Source organism: Micromesistius poutassou (assembly GCF_964030765.1).
Source record: "Micromesistius poutassou genome assembly, chromosome: 9".
NCBI lineage: Eukaryota > Metazoa > Chordata > Actinopteri > Gadiformes > Gadidae > Micromesistius > Micromesistius poutassou.
In genome coordinates this window covers 9,001,409-9,021,440 of record NC_140279.1, presented here as the reverse complement: position 1 = coordinate 9,021,440, position 20,032 = coordinate 9,001,409, and the positions used below count along the sequence as shown (strand labels likewise).

At 40.6% G+C, this 20,032-nt stretch overlaps 1 protein-coding gene across 1 annotated transcript in view; it reads right to left on the bottom strand.

The window, feature by feature from the left end:
* The window catches only part of col24a1 (collagen type XXIV alpha 1), a gene marked incomplete at its 5' end in the record, with an annotated part of 91,777 nt that overhangs the window by 1,737 nt on the left and 70,008 nt on the right, over positions 1-20,032 (bottom strand). The window contains 18 exons of the mRNA XM_084473560.1: positions 183-419; positions 2,317-2,426; positions 2,697-2,865; positions 3,472-3,537; positions 4,079-4,105; positions 4,420-4,455; positions 5,956-5,991; positions 6,434-6,487; positions 8,359-8,421; positions 8,659-8,712; positions 10,125-10,232; positions 10,386-10,493; positions 14,356-14,463; positions 15,287-15,340; positions 18,650-18,703; positions 18,945-18,998; positions 19,253-19,306; positions 19,816-19,872. Coding sequence (XP_084329686.1) covers positions 183-419; positions 2,317-2,426; positions 2,697-2,865; positions 3,472-3,537; positions 4,079-4,105; positions 4,420-4,455; positions 5,956-5,991; positions 6,434-6,487; positions 8,359-8,421; positions 8,659-8,712; positions 10,125-10,232; positions 10,386-10,493; positions 14,356-14,463; positions 15,287-15,340; positions 18,650-18,703; positions 18,945-18,998; positions 19,253-19,306; positions 19,816-19,872 — 1,449 coding nt within the window. The remainder of the gene's footprint in view (positions 1-182; positions 420-2,316; positions 2,427-2,696; positions 2,866-3,471; positions 3,538-4,078; positions 4,106-4,419; positions 4,456-5,955; positions 5,992-6,433; positions 6,488-8,358; positions 8,422-8,658; positions 8,713-10,124; positions 10,233-10,385; positions 10,494-14,355; positions 14,464-15,286; positions 15,341-18,649; positions 18,704-18,944; positions 18,999-19,252; positions 19,307-19,815; positions 19,873-20,032) is intronic.

Sequence of the window (20,032 nt, the reverse complement as noted above, 5' to 3'; positions counted from 1 at the left end):
GTCCATCATTGCGGAGAAATTCCTGAAACTCCAAGGAAAACAGGGAGGGGGGGAGATTGTATTCGTCCGTGTGGACAGGGCCTGAGAGGAGCGCATACCCTAGTATGAAATAAATTTTCTAATTTGCTTCAATGTACTCTGTGTACAATGTACTCAATGTACTTCAATGTACTCTTCTTTACCTTGCAACCGTCTTGTAGCACGTGAGGTTCAAGTAGAGTGTCTTTCTCAAATATCTGGCCGTTCCATCCGCGGAACCTCAGGCGGCTTCTGACAGTTGGGATGTGCCTGCTGGCACTGGAGGTGACTGCAGTGTTATGCAGCGGTTCTGTGAGACAGTGGACCGTGATGCCGTGGCTGGCCTCCATGCTCAGTAAATGAAGAAACTTCATTTGGACTTTCCCAACACCAAATACCATCTGCAGGACAAAATAATACAGATTTTAAATAAAGAGTTGAACGACAAACCAGTAGCAAATATGTTTTGCTCGTTTTCATTCCTACTGATTGCCAGAGGCAGTGCTTCACACTGGATTCATCTTACTTACGCATTTGCAGTCGAGCATTTGAAATCAAGTTATTTGTGACCCCCAATGCCTAAGCTTCAACCCTAGATAATCATATTGTCGTAGATATCAGTTAACAGTTAGAATTTAGGAATACAACTCATTGAGTGTGGGCTCTCGTCGGTGAGACCTCGTGTAGGCTGAGACCTACCGTTCTGTATCTGGAAAGAAACATGGAAATACAACAGGGAACCAGCTTAATTTTCCTTTGTGTTTTGTTGTTTATTGGAACGGGCAGGTCTGCTTCAATATCCTACACATTGCACCCAGACCAAGGTCTACAAGGGGCAATAGGGTGCATTACATTTACATTTACATTTACATTTGCATTATCCCCTCAGTTCAATATTTTGCAGTTGATCAGTTGATTATTGTTATACAACTTTTAAAAATACATTTTCTATGCATCATTCTTTTTAATGCACACTGCTGAAAGCTCCAATCACACACAACAGTGACTTCTGTTAATTTTTTACATAGTTATTCTGTCTATTTCATATAGAATTTTGTGATTGCCCTGTCAATGGCAACCCTTTCCTTGGACCCCTGCATTGTTTTGAAATCCCGGGACCTGCTGTGCTCCTTGTTCGTCATGAACTGAAAGTTCCTCCTCCAAGCAATTTCCTCCAAATTGGTTTATTTTTGTAAGGCTTTCAATGGGTTTGTGGCCAGACTGATCGGCAGAGAAACCCAATTGTGAGATCAGAGTGGTGTAGTGAGGCTTAATAAACAAAGGAAAAAAAAAAATAATGTTGATGCACGGAATGAGATTATGCGGATGTTGAGATTATGCAAATCTTGAAAAGTTTGACGCAATGTCACAGACTGCATACAGCTCTGACCACAAATGTTTTAGGATATCTGTCCAAATTGTTTGCACATTTAGCATTGATTTTGGTAGGCCAGCCTGAAGTCAGACATCTGTTTGCAGTGTTCACTTGTTTCCAGATGACATTGGGCGAAAATATAGGGTACCAGCAACTGTGGGCTCCATCAAATCCAAGTGGTGGAGCTAATTACCTCACTGGTCCCCTCACCCGATGAGGTATTGAGGCCTAATGGCCGTTGTCCTCAGGCTCGCCAGTTCAGAGAAGACCTCATTACCTGTAATTATTATTTTTGCTGCAGGTCTTTGTATTCATGTCCCTAAAGCTAGGCAGGCACATGTCTATACTGACCCTGGCTTGCAGACACATCTGGCGACAAAGTCCCCTCTGTCCAAGTAGGAAGTAGGAATACAAGGGAAGACAAGGCTCACCCTCCCACCGCAGCAGTTTGACCATGCAGCAGTGCAAGCTCTAGAATGTACAGTGCCTGAAGTTTATATTGTCTTTTTCCAACTCCAGCCATTATGTTACCATAAGCACCCTGTCTCTGCCACTACAATAGCAGCTTCACTCACTTGCTGAAGCACTTGAACAGCCCAGGTTCAGAGCATAATCTGAATATGTGATTATTATTTTTTAAGCAGTGACCTATTGCAAGCAGTCTAGTTACGGAACTGAAATTAAGAAAAAATAGAATGTGAGTTAGGTATGCACCAGTATTCAGAGTTCTCTGTCACTGGGAACCTCGGTGAAAAGAATCCATAGGAACAGAGTCTAGAGTATGTGATTATATACGGGTGTCATATGTGCACTTGGTTCACCAATGACTTGTTGATATTACATACTCAACATGCACAAGGAGTATAGGCCTGGACTGCCACTACCTCACACACACACACACACACACACACACACACACACACCTTGTTGGAAGCCAGAGGGGTCAAACAGGTCTGTCCCCCAGCAGTGAAGTTACAGAAGACCTCAATAGCGTCTGACGTACAGCCAAGGTTTGGATCGATCCAGAAACGCCCTGTTAGAGATAAGGGGAAAGAGTAAGAGATGAAGAGAATGAGACCATTAGCATTATTGCCACCATGTAAAAGGAGTGTTTAGAAAGCTTTACATAAAAATAGTAGTCAATCAATTATTCTGATAAACTAAATTATTAGACATTGTTTAAAATTAAATTATCTTAAGAATATTTAGTATCACATACTGTATATATGTATATGTATGCATATAGTTAAATGTACAAAAATGTAATACGTAAACTAATAGAACCCAAACAGAACTGTCTCACCATCTGAGATCTTGTGCTGACAGTCAAGCAGGTCCTTGCAGACGCGGGCAGGGTTCTCGCGGGTGCCCAGTGGCTTCTTGATGCTCTCGATCACATCACTCAGGTAGTGCAGTGTCTTGAGGATGTCTGAGTTCTGGTCAGGCAGAGCCTTTTCCGTGCTCTGGAAACTCTGCGCGGAAAAAGAAAACAAAAGACATGGGATGTGATCAATTTTCCCACCCTGAAACTACATTGGAGGAGCGAAAAATGCAAACAGTCAAATCAAAGATGAAGATACGTCAAAAATATGTTACATATTTGTGGTTTCTTATTGGCTCATATGAGTGATGACAAGAGATGTCACATAGCCAACATGTGTGTCCCATCGCATGAGGCAACCAATAAGTATCAGCAATGGCAATAAGCTTTGTTTGGCCCTACCATAAGTCCTTATGGACAAGGACTTATGGCAGGGCAGGGAATAAGCCGGATGGCGATAGCCGCGGCAGCTACGTAAGCCTCGTGACATCATAGCAGCGAAACGCAAGCCAGTTTTAGCGTAACCGGGCTGTCCCACTCCGAGCTGCACCGTACCGCACCGAATCGTACTGAGGCATTAGCGACAACAAGGATCAACTCAAAGTTAGGTTATGTCCAGAAAGTAGCAGTATCTTCCATTCAGGATGGAAAATAAAATTGATGGGATTTCTTTATTCATCCAATTATTATGCCAAACTAATTCGCCATAAATGAATGAATCCATTCAATCAGCAAATTACCAATATTTCAGTATTACCTCTGTTCTTGGAGCAGCGTTGGAGTCAAAGAGAGTTTGGACTGGTGAGTCATCATATATACGAAGCTGTAGGTTCAGTAAAACAACAGTTCAGTACAAAAAATAAATAAGTTAATTGTAATTGTTTGTGGAAGACGTGGGCTTACACAAGGCTCTTAATAAAATATAATCAATATTAGGAAATCCAGTGAAATAGGCCTTGTTCATCCTTGTTCCTTAACACTTTGAAGATGCAAATGTCCCAGAGCCAAGCAAACCATGCGATACACGATGTGCTAAGTCCCTTTCACAGATCTTTCCCAGCAATGCTCAGGAACATGTAATGCATATTCATTCATTCATTTCCATTCCTGTGTTCTTGACAAAAAGAAAGTGCTATAAACAAGCAAATGGAACTAAATTATAAAATACTGTATATTGAAATGCATACCAAAACTAGAATTTGAGGAATTGGAAAATCCAACACAAACATAATCCGTACATGTCAAATGATGGTGTTAAACCTCACATTTAATATTTTTTATTAAGCAAAATTGTGTAAATGTTATTTGCATTGTTATTTGTCTCTTATTGATCAACACACACATTAAAAGACACAACATCTTACCGTGGCACCGGGAGGTCCAGGGGGCCCCTTGGGATGAAAAAAGAAAAAAAACACACACACACACACACACACACACACACAAAACATGAGGGATGAGAAAAATGATGCCACTGGGATTGCAGGCAAATGCCAACATTTAAGGTGGCATCTTAGTTAAAGAAAAATGTGTGATATGAGTGTACTCTGGTATTCTAAAAAAGATACAAAATATCCCCTTAATCGATGCTCGTGTGATTAACACTTTTGTTTCCACATTATCTTGTATACACCATTTTGGCGCAACCAAATCTTTTTCCAACAGAACTGTAATATGACTTTATATGTTAAGATCAAATACTTACTCTGGGACCTGGATTCCCATGTGGACCTTGAGGGCCCTGCAATCAAAGCAAAATTGAAATGAAAATCGATAAAACAAATGATTAACCTTTGATTGTCTATTCAATTTACAAACATCATGTGCAATTTATGACTGAGTCCGTTTCATGTTCAACATCTGTTGACACTCACTTCCATTGTGTTGTGGTTCTTGCATTTGTGCTGTGCTTTGAGCATTTGTGTTTTCCGTTATTACGCTTGTGTTATTCTAATTCGCAATACGTTTTGGATATGCAGTTAGTTTGACAAGTCTTGGATACCGTACATCAAGAACATAAAAAATGTGTTTAAATTATTTATTTTAGGCCGACATACATAAACAAACCACACTTTCAATGTAGGTTGGATCAGGGTTTATTTCCTCTTACATAGACTCCGTATTTGTAGCATTTTGTTGGATGCATTCTAAGTATGATTCATCATAGAAGATTGGTTTCACTTTGTTCATATCGAGTTTTGACAAGTGTAAATGCAGTTGGTTATGCAGGGTTTGGAATTGTAGCCTATATTGACTGGTATTGTATTAATAAACTTGATCGTTTTAACTACGGGATCATGGTTACACATTGACTTGATTTATTTATTTTAATAAGCAATATAAAAACACACACAATGTTTCACTGCTGCATCGCATTGCCTCTGGTAGAATGAGGAATTTAATTGAATAATATTTTACATACGTAGATAGGAAAAAATAGAAAAGGCTCTAATCCAGTAGAGCCACACGGGTGCAGATACCTTCTTTGTGTAGCAGCTTGAAATGTCTGTAATGGATGCCCTCCGCTGCGTGCTGCGATGTGTATTAACCAAGTTGCTTTATGCATATGAGCTGTATTATACTAATACATTAAGATTTGAGCTTGGCTCAAACTCAACTTCTGCAGTGTGTTTGATCCTTCCTTCTAAAACTTAGAATCTACCGCCCCCAGTTCAGGAAACTGTGTGTGGGTGAATGTGAATGTGTGTGTGTATTTGTCTGTGTGCATGTGCGTGTCTCCAAGAGTGTGTGTGTGTGTGTGTGTGTGTATTGCAGGACAAATAATATTGATACTCTGAGAATCTTAACACTGCATTACATATACTGCAGGATGCTATGGGGCTAATCCATCCATAGCTCAAAGCGCTAACATTCAGGGGAGAATGCTTTCCCCCCACACGGTTTACACAACAAGGGTTTGAGGGTTGTGGGCTTATGGGGGTTAACAGAATATACTGTGGAGACCACTATTGCTATCCCTATATGTGCTGTCACTCAGGTTATGTAAACAGAGGTACCAGGGATCTATCGTGGATTGCATACGTCTCCAAACAGACATTTGTGGTCATTATCACCTGCATGTCTACATCCTCAAGAGGATGTATTCTCATGTCTTGATGTATTCTCAAGAGGAACTTTGAGACCACAGCAGATTTCTTGAAAGCAACAGTAATAACATTTCCCTCTTTTAGATGGCAAAAAAATGGGAACAAATAAAATAGGCTATTCATTCAAATCTCACCATTTCACCATTGTTTCCTTTATGACCCCTTAATCCCTGTGGGTAAAAAATAAATAAAAAGGATTAACATAAAAGTGTAGGGTACTGTACAGAATTGCATGTCTAAAGTTGCAATAAAAGAATATCATAACTTTTGCTGTTAACAGTTTTGAGTTTTTTGTTACCAAAATTTGTCATGTGTTTCACCCTCAAGATAGGGCATAAGTGGAATTGTGATTGTAATTCCCTTATTTTAAACAGGCCAGGTGGTTGCAATAAATGGCATCGAAATGCTTGATAGTACGGTTACTGTTGCCAAATTAGCCATAACAAATGTATATATTTCAAAAAGTTGACACTTGCAATTATCTGTTAACACATGTGTACACGATACCGCCTAAAACCAGTTAATCTCTCAGTGAATGTACTATATTCCTATACTTGCTTGTAATTACTTTACCATGTACAGTACATAAATATATGCTCAACAGACACCTACAGGTATCCCCATGGGGCCGATGGTTCCCTCAGGTCCAACAGGTCCAGAGAATCCCTGAAACAAGTTCAGACAAAGACAACAGAAAAAGCAAACAGACAATTTAATCTTTTTGATTTTGGTGAAAGGTAAATGAACACCCACTATGATCCCCAATTCACTGCAGCAACATTAGTTAGTTACTGATTAGTTCCCAGGTGCTGATAAGGCAATTAAAGTAGATCCCAGAAATACATGTGGGTGCTCTTCCTACATTAACATTAATTAAAGACATGTTGAGACCACCAGATGTTTTGGGCAAGTTATGTTGTGCTTGTGAACACCAGATAACTTCTTGGACTTGGTAGTTTCCTGCAATTCATTTCTCATTCAATTTGACTGGCTGGTGACAATTATGCTAAAGAATACCAATTCTGACTAGTTAAATTTGATTATTTGTCCAAAAATGTCACTTGTAATCCACTATTGTCCTTTAGTTTCTGAATTGTACACATGGTTTCACTACTACCAAGTACTGATGGGATATTTTGAATTCCTGTTGAAAGTACATGTCTCAATCTAGTGGTGGGCCGTCAGGGCCAGCAAGGCCTTCTCTGCTGGCCTTAACACTATCAGAATCACTGACTTGCATTATCAACGTGTTTAACGTGTTTCTATTATATTTATTTTCATGAGAATATGTATTATTCCCAAATGTTTATTGTCATTTCATAGCTTTTCTCTTGTTTGCGCTGCTTCCAGTAGTGTATGTTTGTTAGAGCTTTTATCCAATCATATTTCATTCATCATTTGTTGCCATGTCAAAGAAATCTGCCTTGAGGCTTTAAAAAGCAACAGTGCGGGCGCTTGTAACTTAAAATCAATGGCAACAAACTTACTTTAACCAAGTTAAAGAGTTGGCGACACCAGAACCATCTAGCAGACGTTTAATAACGTCGGCATCTTCCTGTCCTTTGATTGGATGGGAACAGAGCGTAAGAACTAGCTAAACCGCATTCGTAGTGACCTTCACAATCTAAATATTTCTGTTATTTAATGGTTTTTTCAACCCACAATGGCTGAAGGAGGAGAAGAAATTGATTTGGTCGCAGATATCATTTTAACAGCTTTTTAATGGTGTTTTTTCGTATGAAAAGGTCAGCCAACACCGCAGCTCTCTAGCCTGCCCCAGCAGGAACACTGCAAATTGTATTGCTGGAAATGCCTTTTATTTGCAACGGATCGACTTGGTGTTTGGAGCCACATTGGGTTTGCAAACTTGAGTTGTCTAACCAAGGCAGCAACGAGACAACAAAGCATAGCTGGACACAAGCGACAGTGATTGTGAAAACATTGGGTTAACCCAGTTGGACCAGCAGCTCAACGTAAAAGTGTGCCGGGAAACGGAACTCCACATCGGAAAGGTGAAGGAAAATAGGGAAATATTGAAAGGACTGATCGATTGTATCATATTTTTGGGTAAACAAGAACTTTAATTTCGGGGACATGATTAAAGTGTTGGATCCACAAACAGAGGCAACTATTTGGAGCTTCTTTCTTTTCTTGCTGAGAACAACACCGACTTACATTATCACCTGTCCACTAACAAAGTGTTTTGTGGGACGTCAGGCAAAATACAAAACAACCTGATGTATGCTATTGCTGAAGTGATGGGAGAGTTTGTTTGTATTTTTGTTGTTTGTTTGTTTGTTTGTTTGTTTGTTTGTTATTTGTGTATGTTATTGTACCTTTATTACTCAAATTTATGACTAATTATTATAAGTTCGGATGACTCTTTATTCCTACACAGTTTAGACAGAAACGATTGACATGGGCCAAATTCCTAACACAGCCGCCACTGAAGGCCTAGGTGTAAGATTCACAGCCCGCCACTGTCTAAATCACTATTTAATGAATAATGGAATGGAATGTAAATGTGCTATACTTACCAGAATACCCGTTGGGCCTTTCGGACCAGGGATTCCTTTAAATCCAAAATCACCAGTTGGCCCCTGATCAAAAAAATATGTCACCAGAGGACACATATTGCATCTCAGTTATCTTTTATTCCTCTTGTTTCTTTCGTTTATTTTTTGTATTGACTAACCTCACCTATAATTAGAAGCGCATTGTTCATTTAACATGACTCAAAAAATGACTCCCTCAAACACATCGTCATCCTTTGTACCCAATGAACCTGATTATTCAAACTCTTCTCTTTCTTTTCTTGTTTTCATTTAGTCGCTTACCTTTGGCCCTGGAAACCCCTGGAAACCAATGATTCCCAAGTTTCCTGTTTCACCCTGCAAGCAAAAATTATATATGCTCATGTAACGTATATGGATATATATATCATATTTAATGATATGTGGGTTCAAAAAATACACATACATTGGTCTACATTGTCTATATTTGATAACAAATTACAAATAGAAGGTATAATATGAATAAGTAAGAGATACATAAACAATCTTCATGTGTCTCCTCTGTACATTCTACCATACCATTAATTAAATGTTTTCTCTTTCAATGTTCTCTTTGACACCAAATGGTTTTATGTCCCAGACAGATCCTTTCCTCTCATTATCAGTATGTCAGTATCCAATGGAAACATGCAACACAAACCTGAGACTAGGACAACTGGAGGGCTAAAACACTAGGTACACCTGACTGTACACACATCTGACCACAAACACAAATAAACACACTCCCAAAGACAGATATCGAGTGTCTTCTGCGTCCCCCCCTCCATCATATTGTGTCTGAGCCTCACTCTGTCATCCAGAATGGCGAGAATCGCCATGTTTGCACAACCAATCGCTCAGATCTGCTTTCTGGCTGCAGGGTGTGGCTTTTACTTAAACTTCCAAGCCACTGAAAAGGCATAGAAAAAAGAGAGATCTGACCCACGTCCATGAGTGGCTCAGATAAACGGCAGTGGCAGCTGGGGATGGAGATTGGGAAAGCAGGAAATCTATTTAAGTTGGCATCTTTTGTTTTTCTCATCGAGGTTATGGTTATTTAAGTTAAAGTGCTGGTGGACCTCATTATAAGGGTCCCTGGAGTGAAAGGACCAAACATAACTTGGCCTTGCCTGGTGGAATGTTTCCATCACTGTGTCCCGCCCAGCCACTCCGGTAGTAAAAATGTGAGACATGCAAAAAAACCTGTAGATTGTTTTTTGAAGAATGTGTTCAAGGAAACATATCTCAAGGAGGAAATAAAAAATCCTCCACAGAATCACAGCATTAACTCCTTCAGGAGTAATCACAAAAATGTTGTATGGGATATAATCGTCACACTGTTTCTCTCTGCAGATCAATCTGGCCTTGAGCCTGTTGAAAGCCTCTCCAAAAATCATAAAAGTTACAGGACCAATCAGCGCTAAGGGGAGGGAGTTTAAGTCCATGACGAACAAGGAGTACCACAGTGTGCTGAATTTTAGATCAATGGCAGCACCCATTCATAAGAGATCAACTATATAACAATATTAAACTACTATTTGACTACTTTTGTATGTCACCAAGTAAGGCTGATTTTGAAACAGCTTGTAATGACTAATTAATGACACCCACACTTTTTGGTAAAATAGGGGCCCTTTTAAAGATGAGCAGGAATTTAAACAGAAGGCATCTCAGAGGATAATGTTGTTTTCTTTAGTGCCAAAGGTATTTGGCAAGATGCTAGATGTTTTCTCGCTTGCAGTGATACTTACAGGTTGACCTTCTTGTCCGGGATCTCCTTTTCTGCCCTGGTCACCCATGCTGCCCGCCATTCCTTTTATTCCAGGGGTTCCCCTATCCCCAATCAGGCCGGGTTCTCCCTGGACACAGACAAGACATTTAACAGGAAGTCAAGACTTCAGGTGTGGCTTCAGGAAAACTGGTGTTCTGAATCATCTAACTGGAACGGGAATGAAACCAGTGATTAAGATGAAGCCAACCTTTTTTATTCTTTCATGTATTAATTGATTTACCTTCTGCCCCTCTGGTCCACTTTCTCCAGAGAGCCCGGGAAGTCCAAGCTCTCCTCTGGTTCCTGGACGACCAGCAAGTCCCTCATGTCCCAACAAGCCTAGCTGACCCTGGTTTATAAAAAAACAAACAGAGGATGATTTTCACAGCTATGGTATTAATCAAACTTCACAATGAAAAACAGAATGTATGCATCAATCAGTTTTGGTTTTCTATATCTATAACTATGTATATATATATATATATATATGTATATCTAAATATCTATATAGATATAGATAGAGATAAAATAAGTATCCGTTGTTGTCTTCACTTCAGATTTAGTTGTTCAAATTTCATTGAAATAATCAAACCTTCCCTTTTAGAATGGTGAAGATTCAATTAACGTAATTTTGTGTTGTATAAAAATCTCCAAATGCAGAAAAACTAATGAAAGTCGAACTCCTCAAAACTATTGAGGACATGACCTCTACTATAACAGTAAGTATAGTAAGTAAGTATATTTTTCCGCCTAAGTGGGCGTAAAAATATACTGCTGGGTCTATACTATGCTTAACATACTGCTGGGTCTTTTAAGACATTGAAAGCTACGAACCTGCAGTACCAATGTGAACTGAGACCGTTATTCTGCTTTGTAACAAGTTCTGACAATATGCCTGTATACTGAGCGCCTGTAAAACAGATAGTAAAACGGCTCTCACACACCCAGACCACAACGGTTTCCTGCTCAATCAGGGCTCAGAGAGGGTATAATGCTAGAATAACAGCTCAAGTGGGTCGCCGTGTGCAGCCTTTGCCACAGGAACGCCATGAACAATCTTCCTGCATTGCAAAAATAGGTAGGGAATTACTGTGCTGTAGGCTTTGCTGGTCCTACTTGCCAAACCCTTCCCTCCAGTGGGAAGTCTTGCATAAGAATAAGATCGCTGGGAGATTTAAAAAGCGGTGGCCTGGTGTCACTGAGCCCTCGCGTAGACTAAGCAAAACACACAGAGGGATGTGTGGATGAAAACATTTTACAAATCCAAACAAGCTTCTGCACATTCAGCTCGCTGAATGAGGTTCACACAGTGTGGGATTATGAAAACCAGTGTCCACTTAACACTGCACAAACAAGGGAGGCTGTCATTTAAGAACCAAAAGGAAGAGCCCAGATTCTGTCAGGCATTTCTTTACCTCTTCATCACTAGGCCTATTTCTGAAAATATCTTACCCAAAGTAAATAGAATATATATCCACAGCTGCAAGGGCTATTATCTGTAATCTTAAAACAACTGAGATTGTCGTGCGAGTGAAAAAATCTCTGTGGAGACTACTTGGTTAGAGTGAATGAAGCTGGAATACAGCATAAGTGGAGGATTTTTTTCTGCCTGAAATAAATGTCATGTTTTAGAGGTAGGTTTAGGCGAAATCTCCAAATAAAAATATAAATCCAATGTAAACACTGCAAAATTTACAATATAGACTTGATGAGACACAAACAGGTAGATATCTTGGGAACCCATTGTACAATTTTGACATTTGACCCCTGTGAATATAATTAAATGAGACCCAGTCAAACAATCACAATTGAACCATACGTCCACTAGAGGGCACTGAAGGACATGTGTTCTTCAGTGCCCTCTCTTAGCTACTAAAAATGGATTTGTAAACACAGTGTTAAGTTGCAAAATGGTGCCTGGATACGAGATGATCTGTTTGAGGAAGACATAATCTTTGGTTATAACTAGTAATTGTTTTTTGCCTCTGATATATAGTTTGTGTAGATCAAATAACGTGAAAATATCGCTGTTGATGTACATGTGCACATTTATGAAAAACACATCTCTTGTTGTTGCGTGCTTGCAATGAGTGGTAATAGGGACATGAACATGCCCCTATTATGTATTTTAAAAATGTGTTGCATGTTTGGGGTTAGTCTGTCGTTTAGCTAACAATGGTTATGATTGACTTAAAGTTGAGAATCAAATCTTTCTAGTGGTGCGTCACATGACTACTTTATCATGTGTTTAAGTGCCTTACAACGCCACTGTACCGGAGCTAAACCCTGTATCGGGGTAGTTCGGGATGAAGAGGTTAAAGGATCCCAGCGGGTAAAGCATGGGGAGAGAAGTCCAGAGAGGCAATGGAGAAATAAGTCATCAGAAGACTTGATATGTTTCATCATCTATCTTGTCTAGAAATATTTGTTCCATATCTAGAATATTTTGTTCTTTAAAAGCCTAAGTTAACTTCTACAGCCCTATATAGGTCAACAAAAGTTGGTTGAAAACACAAACCTAAATGACCAAAGCCTCAAAGAGGCTGATCAGGATTAATTAGCATTTTTTCATGCACTTCAACACGACAGACATAAATCCTCCTGATCCTCCTTTCTTCTCCGGGCAACATAACAGCATTCCATATGTGGGATTCAGCTTCTGGGTGTGGTCGATACAAAGTCAAAAAGAGGCAGGGTTTCTCACTGTCACCAGTAGGCTCATTTATTTGTCTACCGGTGAAAAGTGAGGTTGGATTTAAAATGTCAGGCATTGTAATCGTGAATGTCCATTGGCAAATTGATGGAATGCAACCAGAGGAGAAGAGGTCCAGAAAAAAAGACAGTCCTTTGAATGCCAACAACGCGCACATAATTGACAGCATTAAAACCTCCGTCATGGAGCACAATGTGGCTCTAGTTCAGTAGTCATTTGGGAGCTTGGCCTGCTCAGAAGAACTGTCTGTCTTTCCACATATTGCATTTATTGGCATGGTGTTTACTCCTTGGTGGCGGACCCAAAACAGCAGCTGCCAGTAAATAACCCTTTTTTGGTGCTTGAGTTGAACCTGCCTACAGTGAGTCATGGCCACTTTGATTGAAACACATTTAAGGTCACTCCAGGGTGTCAGGGAACACCCTGGGGTGACCTTAAATGTGTTTCAATCAAAGTTTTGTATCTCAACAACAATAATTCCTGACATGGCCTTAGTGCTGCGATAAGACAGATGTTTAGATAGTTTAGGCATAATATGTTCCAATGGATGAAATGGCTTAGGGGCAATAGCTTGTCCCTATTGTATTGTCGCCATGGAAGCAGTCATCAATACTTATAAATGGAGATGCCTACAATATAGATGTGCACACCTTGTTCTTGACAAAACCTCTCCCCATGTAAGAACAATCTATTATCTGCAGTAAACGTCTTTGTTGTAAAATGTTTTTCGACTGCCAATGAACTTGTGTGTTTGGTTCACATAGCTACAGTTGGTAAGAGAAGTGTGTTGGTTAAGGTTCTGATTCTATTAGACTATGAACAATGTGTACTCTAACTTCACTGCTGTAAGAACATTGACAGATATTTTATTCAGCAGTTGAACACAATGTTTTGAGAGTTTTTAGCTTGATAGAGCCCCGAAACACAACTAGAGTGATACCTGTGATCGAATCGCTGAGGAGGAAGAGACGGTGAAATTGTGCTGGCGCTAAGCGCCGCACTAAAGAAAGGATGAGGAGGAGGAGACGTAACAAACCGCCCTCCCCTCTAACATCATAGGGTATGTCATCACTGCGCCGACCCAGCACTAGAGGGTATACCCGGAGTGTAGCAATATATTGTTTATGGGGATGGCAGGAAGTGCCCCAGGGGATTGATGCCAGCAGAACAACCTTATGTGAAATAATGTGTACTCAACTGGTGAGTCTGTTTACTTATTTATTGTGTGTTACTTTTTATTATATCTACTCTTTTAAAATTATATCTTGCCTTTTTGCTGATATTGACTCGTGCTATTGCACTATCCGTAACAGTGCTGTAACAGTGAATATTAGCCTTAATATCTTCATGTGTAAAGTGTGTTATGAAAGGAATATGGATATGAAATACTGTGGTGTAACTTTGGCTGAGGAAGTTAATATAGAAAAATGGGTGTGCAGTCACATCATTCAACAGCATTAACATTTGTGTAACATATCCTTAGTGTGTCGCTAAGTACCTGGCGCCCACGTTTTCCTGGTAGTCCCGGTAAGCCAGTCAGTCCTGGAATGCCATCTGGGCCGAGATTTCCCTCTATTCCCTCTGGACCTGGTAAACCTATGAGTCCCTGGTCCGAAAACATATGATGGAATTCAGATAATCTTTATCTGATGCCAAAACTGAACAGAAATCAACTAAATTAGCACAGCATGCTATTCACAGAGGTAAATTTAACCGTCCAGTGTATAACATTTTGTAGCATCTAGGGGTGAGATTGCAGATTCAAACCAACTGAATTTCACCATCACTCCACTCCCCCCTATGATGACGGTGACCTGTACTGGCCTGTATGTGTAGCTTGTGTAAGGCCAATGTTTATTGCACTGCAGTACGTGAACATAGGTTGCTTTTGATAACATAACAGTATACAGTTGCATCGCAACAGTTTAGTTTTGGATACCAACCTCTCTGGGAGAGTGAAGCATACTTTTACTTATCAAACAGGGAAACAACCTCAAAATCTCCAAAACATTTATTTGGTATAAAAATGCATACCAATTGTCATAATCCCACTCATCCGCAAACATTAACTACACTATTATACACTTAATACACTGATTAAAATGTGTACAAACTCCATTCTAATTAAATCCTTAAAAAACTTCAATAATTTGTCCGTTCTGAGCTACTGCAGAAACATGGCGGTGCAAAATGGTGATAACCATGGAGGACAGCTCCATTTGTAGATACAAAGGGCTCATTCTAAGGGAATCAAAACATCATGATTCTTATTATCAAGGGATAATACACCAAATAAAAATATAGTTATGAATATTATGTGAGCTGCTGCTAAGTCTGTTCTGCTAGATGCCACTAAATTCTACCCATTTCATCTTTAAGACCTTGGTGCTTCAACATGGTGCCGTAGGAGACACATGTTTGATACTCACTTCAATGCCTGGTGATCCAGTCAGCCCCCGTGCTCCTTTCTTTCCCATTGCACCCTGGGAAAAAACCCAACACATTAATAAAACATACACATGGTTGAATGTCCTTGACCAGCTACAAACTACAAAGCCCATTTAGTATTAATAACATTATTATATTATATTACATTATTATAATAAAGATAATGAGAGACTGGGAGTAATGTTACTATTCATTCAATACTGTTCATTCAATCATTGAAAAATAATGCCACAATATAAATGTCAGCTTTTTCCATGTGCTTGTCATATTTTTATTTTTTATGCTGAACAGCACAGTCTCTGTAACATGGATCTTTAGTTGAGTAACCACCCATTTATGTTCCCTCTTTTGGGAAAGGACTAGTTAAGTTTGGGGTACCCTTTAAATGTATCATCAGGTATGAATTATTTGCTGTTAAAGTCCAAGCCTCCTGCTCTAATTTTGTTGTTCAATTTTATAGTATAGTTAAGCTTTTTATTTCATTAACTAGGTAGATAAGATTTTACTACACACTACCAAAAAGGGTAGTGTGGATTTGTTATATTAGGTTAATTGATCTAGGTAACCACCTTTGTTCCTTTCTCTTCCCCTGCTCCTTAACTTAGTGTTATATATTGTATTGTATCGTATTGTCACATGGCCTCTGGTGTAGTACCATCCAGCTTTAAAATGGCAGCAGTCATCCCCACTCTTAAGAAGCCAGGCTCAGACCCAGACGACCCCAACAACTATCGTCCAATCTCTAACCTCCCTTTTCTCAGCAAAATACTGGAAAGAGCAGTGGCTACCCAGCTCGAACACCACATGTCCCACCATAATCTCTTCGAACCCTTCCAATCTGGTTTCAGAACTCACCATAGCACTGAGACCGCCCTCATCAAAATCACCAATGACCTGCTGCTTGCTGCCGACAATGGCCTCATCACCATCCTCATCTTCCTTGACCTTTCTGCAGCCTTTGATACAGTCTCTCACACCATCCTTCTCCAACGCCTCTCTGAGATCATCGGCCTCAGTGGCACAGCACTGTCCTGGTTCTGGTCCTCCTCACAGACGGAAACAATCACCTTCAGTGACTCCACCTCTGATCGGCCCCAAGGTTCGGTGCTTGGTCCCCTGCTGTTCACCATCTACATGCTGCCCCTAGGTCATATCATCCGGAAACATGGACTCAACTTCCACTGCTACGCCAAACTTGTCAACTGCCTACAGAAACTAAAATCATGACCACAAACTTACTCAAACTAAACAGCAACAAGACAGAGCTCATGGTGGTGGCCCCTGCAGCACTGCTCAGGAAGGTTGGAGACCTGGCCCTGGTTGTGGATGGCTGCTCCACTTCCCCATCTCCTGAGGTGCGCAACCTAGGCGTCATCCTGGACTCCACTCTCTCCTTCCAGTCCCACATCAAGAACATCACCAAATCCGCCTTCTATCACCTCAGAAACATCTCATGACTCTGGCCTTCACTCACACATTCAGTAACTGAGACACGTCACTCATCCACGCCTTCATCACCTTCCGTCTAGACTACTGCAACTGTCCTGTCTGGACTCCCCACGAAGGCCCTTAGCAGACTGCAATATGTTCAGAACTCTGCCAGGGTTCTAACCCACACAAAGCCCTGGCAGCATATCACTCCCATCCTCCAACAGTCAAGTCACGCATCACCTACAAAATTCTCTGCTCACCTACAAATCTCTCCATGGACTCTCACCACAAAACCTCACAGATCTCCTTCACCCCTACACCCAGTCACTCTCTCTGCGGTCCTCTGACAAAGACCTGCTGGCCATCCCCCGCACTAGATTGCAGACCTTTGGAGATAGGGCATTCTCTGCCAATGCTCCCACACTATGGAACAGCCACTCCACATCCGCTCTGCCCCATCCCTGGCAATGTTTAAAAAACACCTCAAAACATTTCTCTTCACTAAGTCCTTTGACCCCCCATTCCCCTCTCCTCTCTTTTGGTTAAGCGTTATTATTATTTTTATTAACATCCATGATACACCATTACTGTACGTTTGGCTTATTTGGATTATTTATCATGTAATGTTTTTCTTTAACAAAATTCCATACAGTTCATCAAAGTCTGAAAATTATTTGCTCGTAACCTACTACTCAGGCCTTTACATTTACAGCATTTAGCAGACGCTTTTATCCAAAGTGACTTACAACGGTTAATAAATACTGACGGCGGAGTCAGCCACGCAAGGTGAGAGCCAGCTCGTCAGGAGCAGTTAGGGTTAAGTGTCATGCTCAGGGCCACATCGACACTAGGAGGAGACGGGGATTGAACTAGCAACCTTCCGGTTACAAGTGAACCTGCTCTACCTCCTGAGCTAAGCCGACCCCTCAGAGTGACACATAAGAATACAATTCAGTATCTTCAGACACATTTTCTACAGCCATAGAAATCCTTCCAACAATGCATGTCCACTGGGATGGCCCAAGAAAATCAGCATCTTCGTTGACATGCATTGGTGAGTAACTCCACTTTAATACATGGTGAGTATCTACACTTTAATACATGGTGAGTATCTACACTTAAATACAAGGTGAGTATCTACACTTTAATACATGGTGAGTATCTACACTTAAATACAAGGTGAATACCTACACTTTACTACAAGGAGAGAATCTCCACTGTAATACAAGGTGAGTAACTCCACTTTAATACAAGGAAAGAACCTCCACTTGAATACAAGGTGAGTCCCTCCACTCTTCTACTCCAATGTGCAATTGAAAACAAACCCCTTTCAAAAATTGAGGGTTGAATGAAGAAAATATGTTTTCCAGTTGGAAGCCAGCATCATTTTGGAACTGAACAAATTGGCCTATAAAGAGGACAGACAGTCTTTGGAATCTCCGATTCTGGGTTCTGAAACTTCTGTTTACGTCACCAGCTTCTCGTGTTCAAATACCATCGCTACTCTCGGCCGTCGTGGCATTTTTTGAATTAATAATCAGAGCAGTATAATTTTCCAGTTCTTGCTGGCCTTACTGGGAAACCAGACACCGTTCCAGGAAAAATACTTTGTACCAGCATGTTTGACTAGTGTTTTAAACCAAAGAGTTGCTTCTCAACCAATCAGGTTGAACACTTCTCCATTTTCTGACTGCTATGGATTTTTTTCCCTGCCTGTGTTAGGTGTCAGGGATAAGCCCAACCCCACAAAACCAACGCTGCCAGTAATGCCTGGCTTAGCCTGCCTTGCTTGCTTAGCAATAGAGATACGGCAACGGCGATGTGTCTCTGTGATTTTTACATACTGACTGATTTTCAAGTGTCTAAATGGAGAACTAAGTGTCTAAATGGAGAACTAAGTGGAGCAGAATTACCTGGGTTCCCTTTCCTCCTGTTGGGCCTGGTTCTCCAGGAAGCCCTGGTGTTCCCTGGACAACACACACAGAAAACAAACAAACACACACACACACACACACACACACAGACCGACCAACCGACCGACCGACCGACCGACCGACAGACAGACACATACCATTTACGTCAATAATAATTACAATCTTGCAATGTATGAGAGAAAGTAGTTACATTTTGTCAAACACTTGAGTTCTCCCTCAAGCATGAAACCTACGGTGGCGTAAAGGAATAGATAAGAAATGATTTGTGACTTACAGGAAGGCCTTGTTGTCCCACAGCCCCACGAGATCCTGTGATGCCCATCTGGCCCTGAAACACAAATCTCATGTAAACAACAATCATCCCTCATTTCATCCTCATCATCAACTCCCTTCTTACTACAGAGTCCACAAAAAAAAAACATCTTAGCTTCATCCCTAAGAAACACCCCCACCACACATCTAATCATCATCTCATCTTATCTTCAAAAAGCACACTCACACGCACACACACACACACACACAAATAAACAAACAAACAAACAAACAAAAACACACACAGTGTCACAAGATTGTTCAAATTACCTGGTGACCGTCATATCCTAGATCTCCTCGTTCTCCTCGCTCACCAGGTGGACCCTATGGAAACACACACACACACACACACACACACACACACACACACACACACACAGACAGACAGACAGACAGACAGACACACACACAAACACATCAGAATGTGTGAACAACTGCAGAGTGTAATATCAGAAAACCATCAGAATATTTTCAGGAACTGTCGTTGTTTTCCAGCACTGTCAAATGTGATGAGGTTGTTTTCAAATGTATATACATATATAAATAATAATAAATAAATATATATATATCACAAAGTAACAGAACGTTACAAATACAACAGAAAACAGTTTTATCTGTGAGATTCCTTTGCCTGGCATACTGCCATATATTATAAATGAATACCTCGGCATGTGTGCACAGAACTAACAAGGTGTATGCAGAAGCGTATCAAAGACTAACAAAGGCTTATTTGTGTGTGTTGGTTTGTGTGTATGTATGTTTCATACAGGAACATTTGGCAGAAAGCCTGGTGTTAAGGGAGCAGAGAGAGAGGAGGAGCTTGAAGGACCTACTGGTTCACCTAAGGGCCCTGCCAGTCCGGGGGTCTTATTGTCCTCTCCTTGGTAACCCTGGAGTGGGCAGGATAGACACAGACAGGCACACAGACAGGCACACAGACAGGCACACACACACACACACACACACACACACACACACACACACACACACACACACACACACACACACACACACACACACACACACACACACACACACACACACACACAC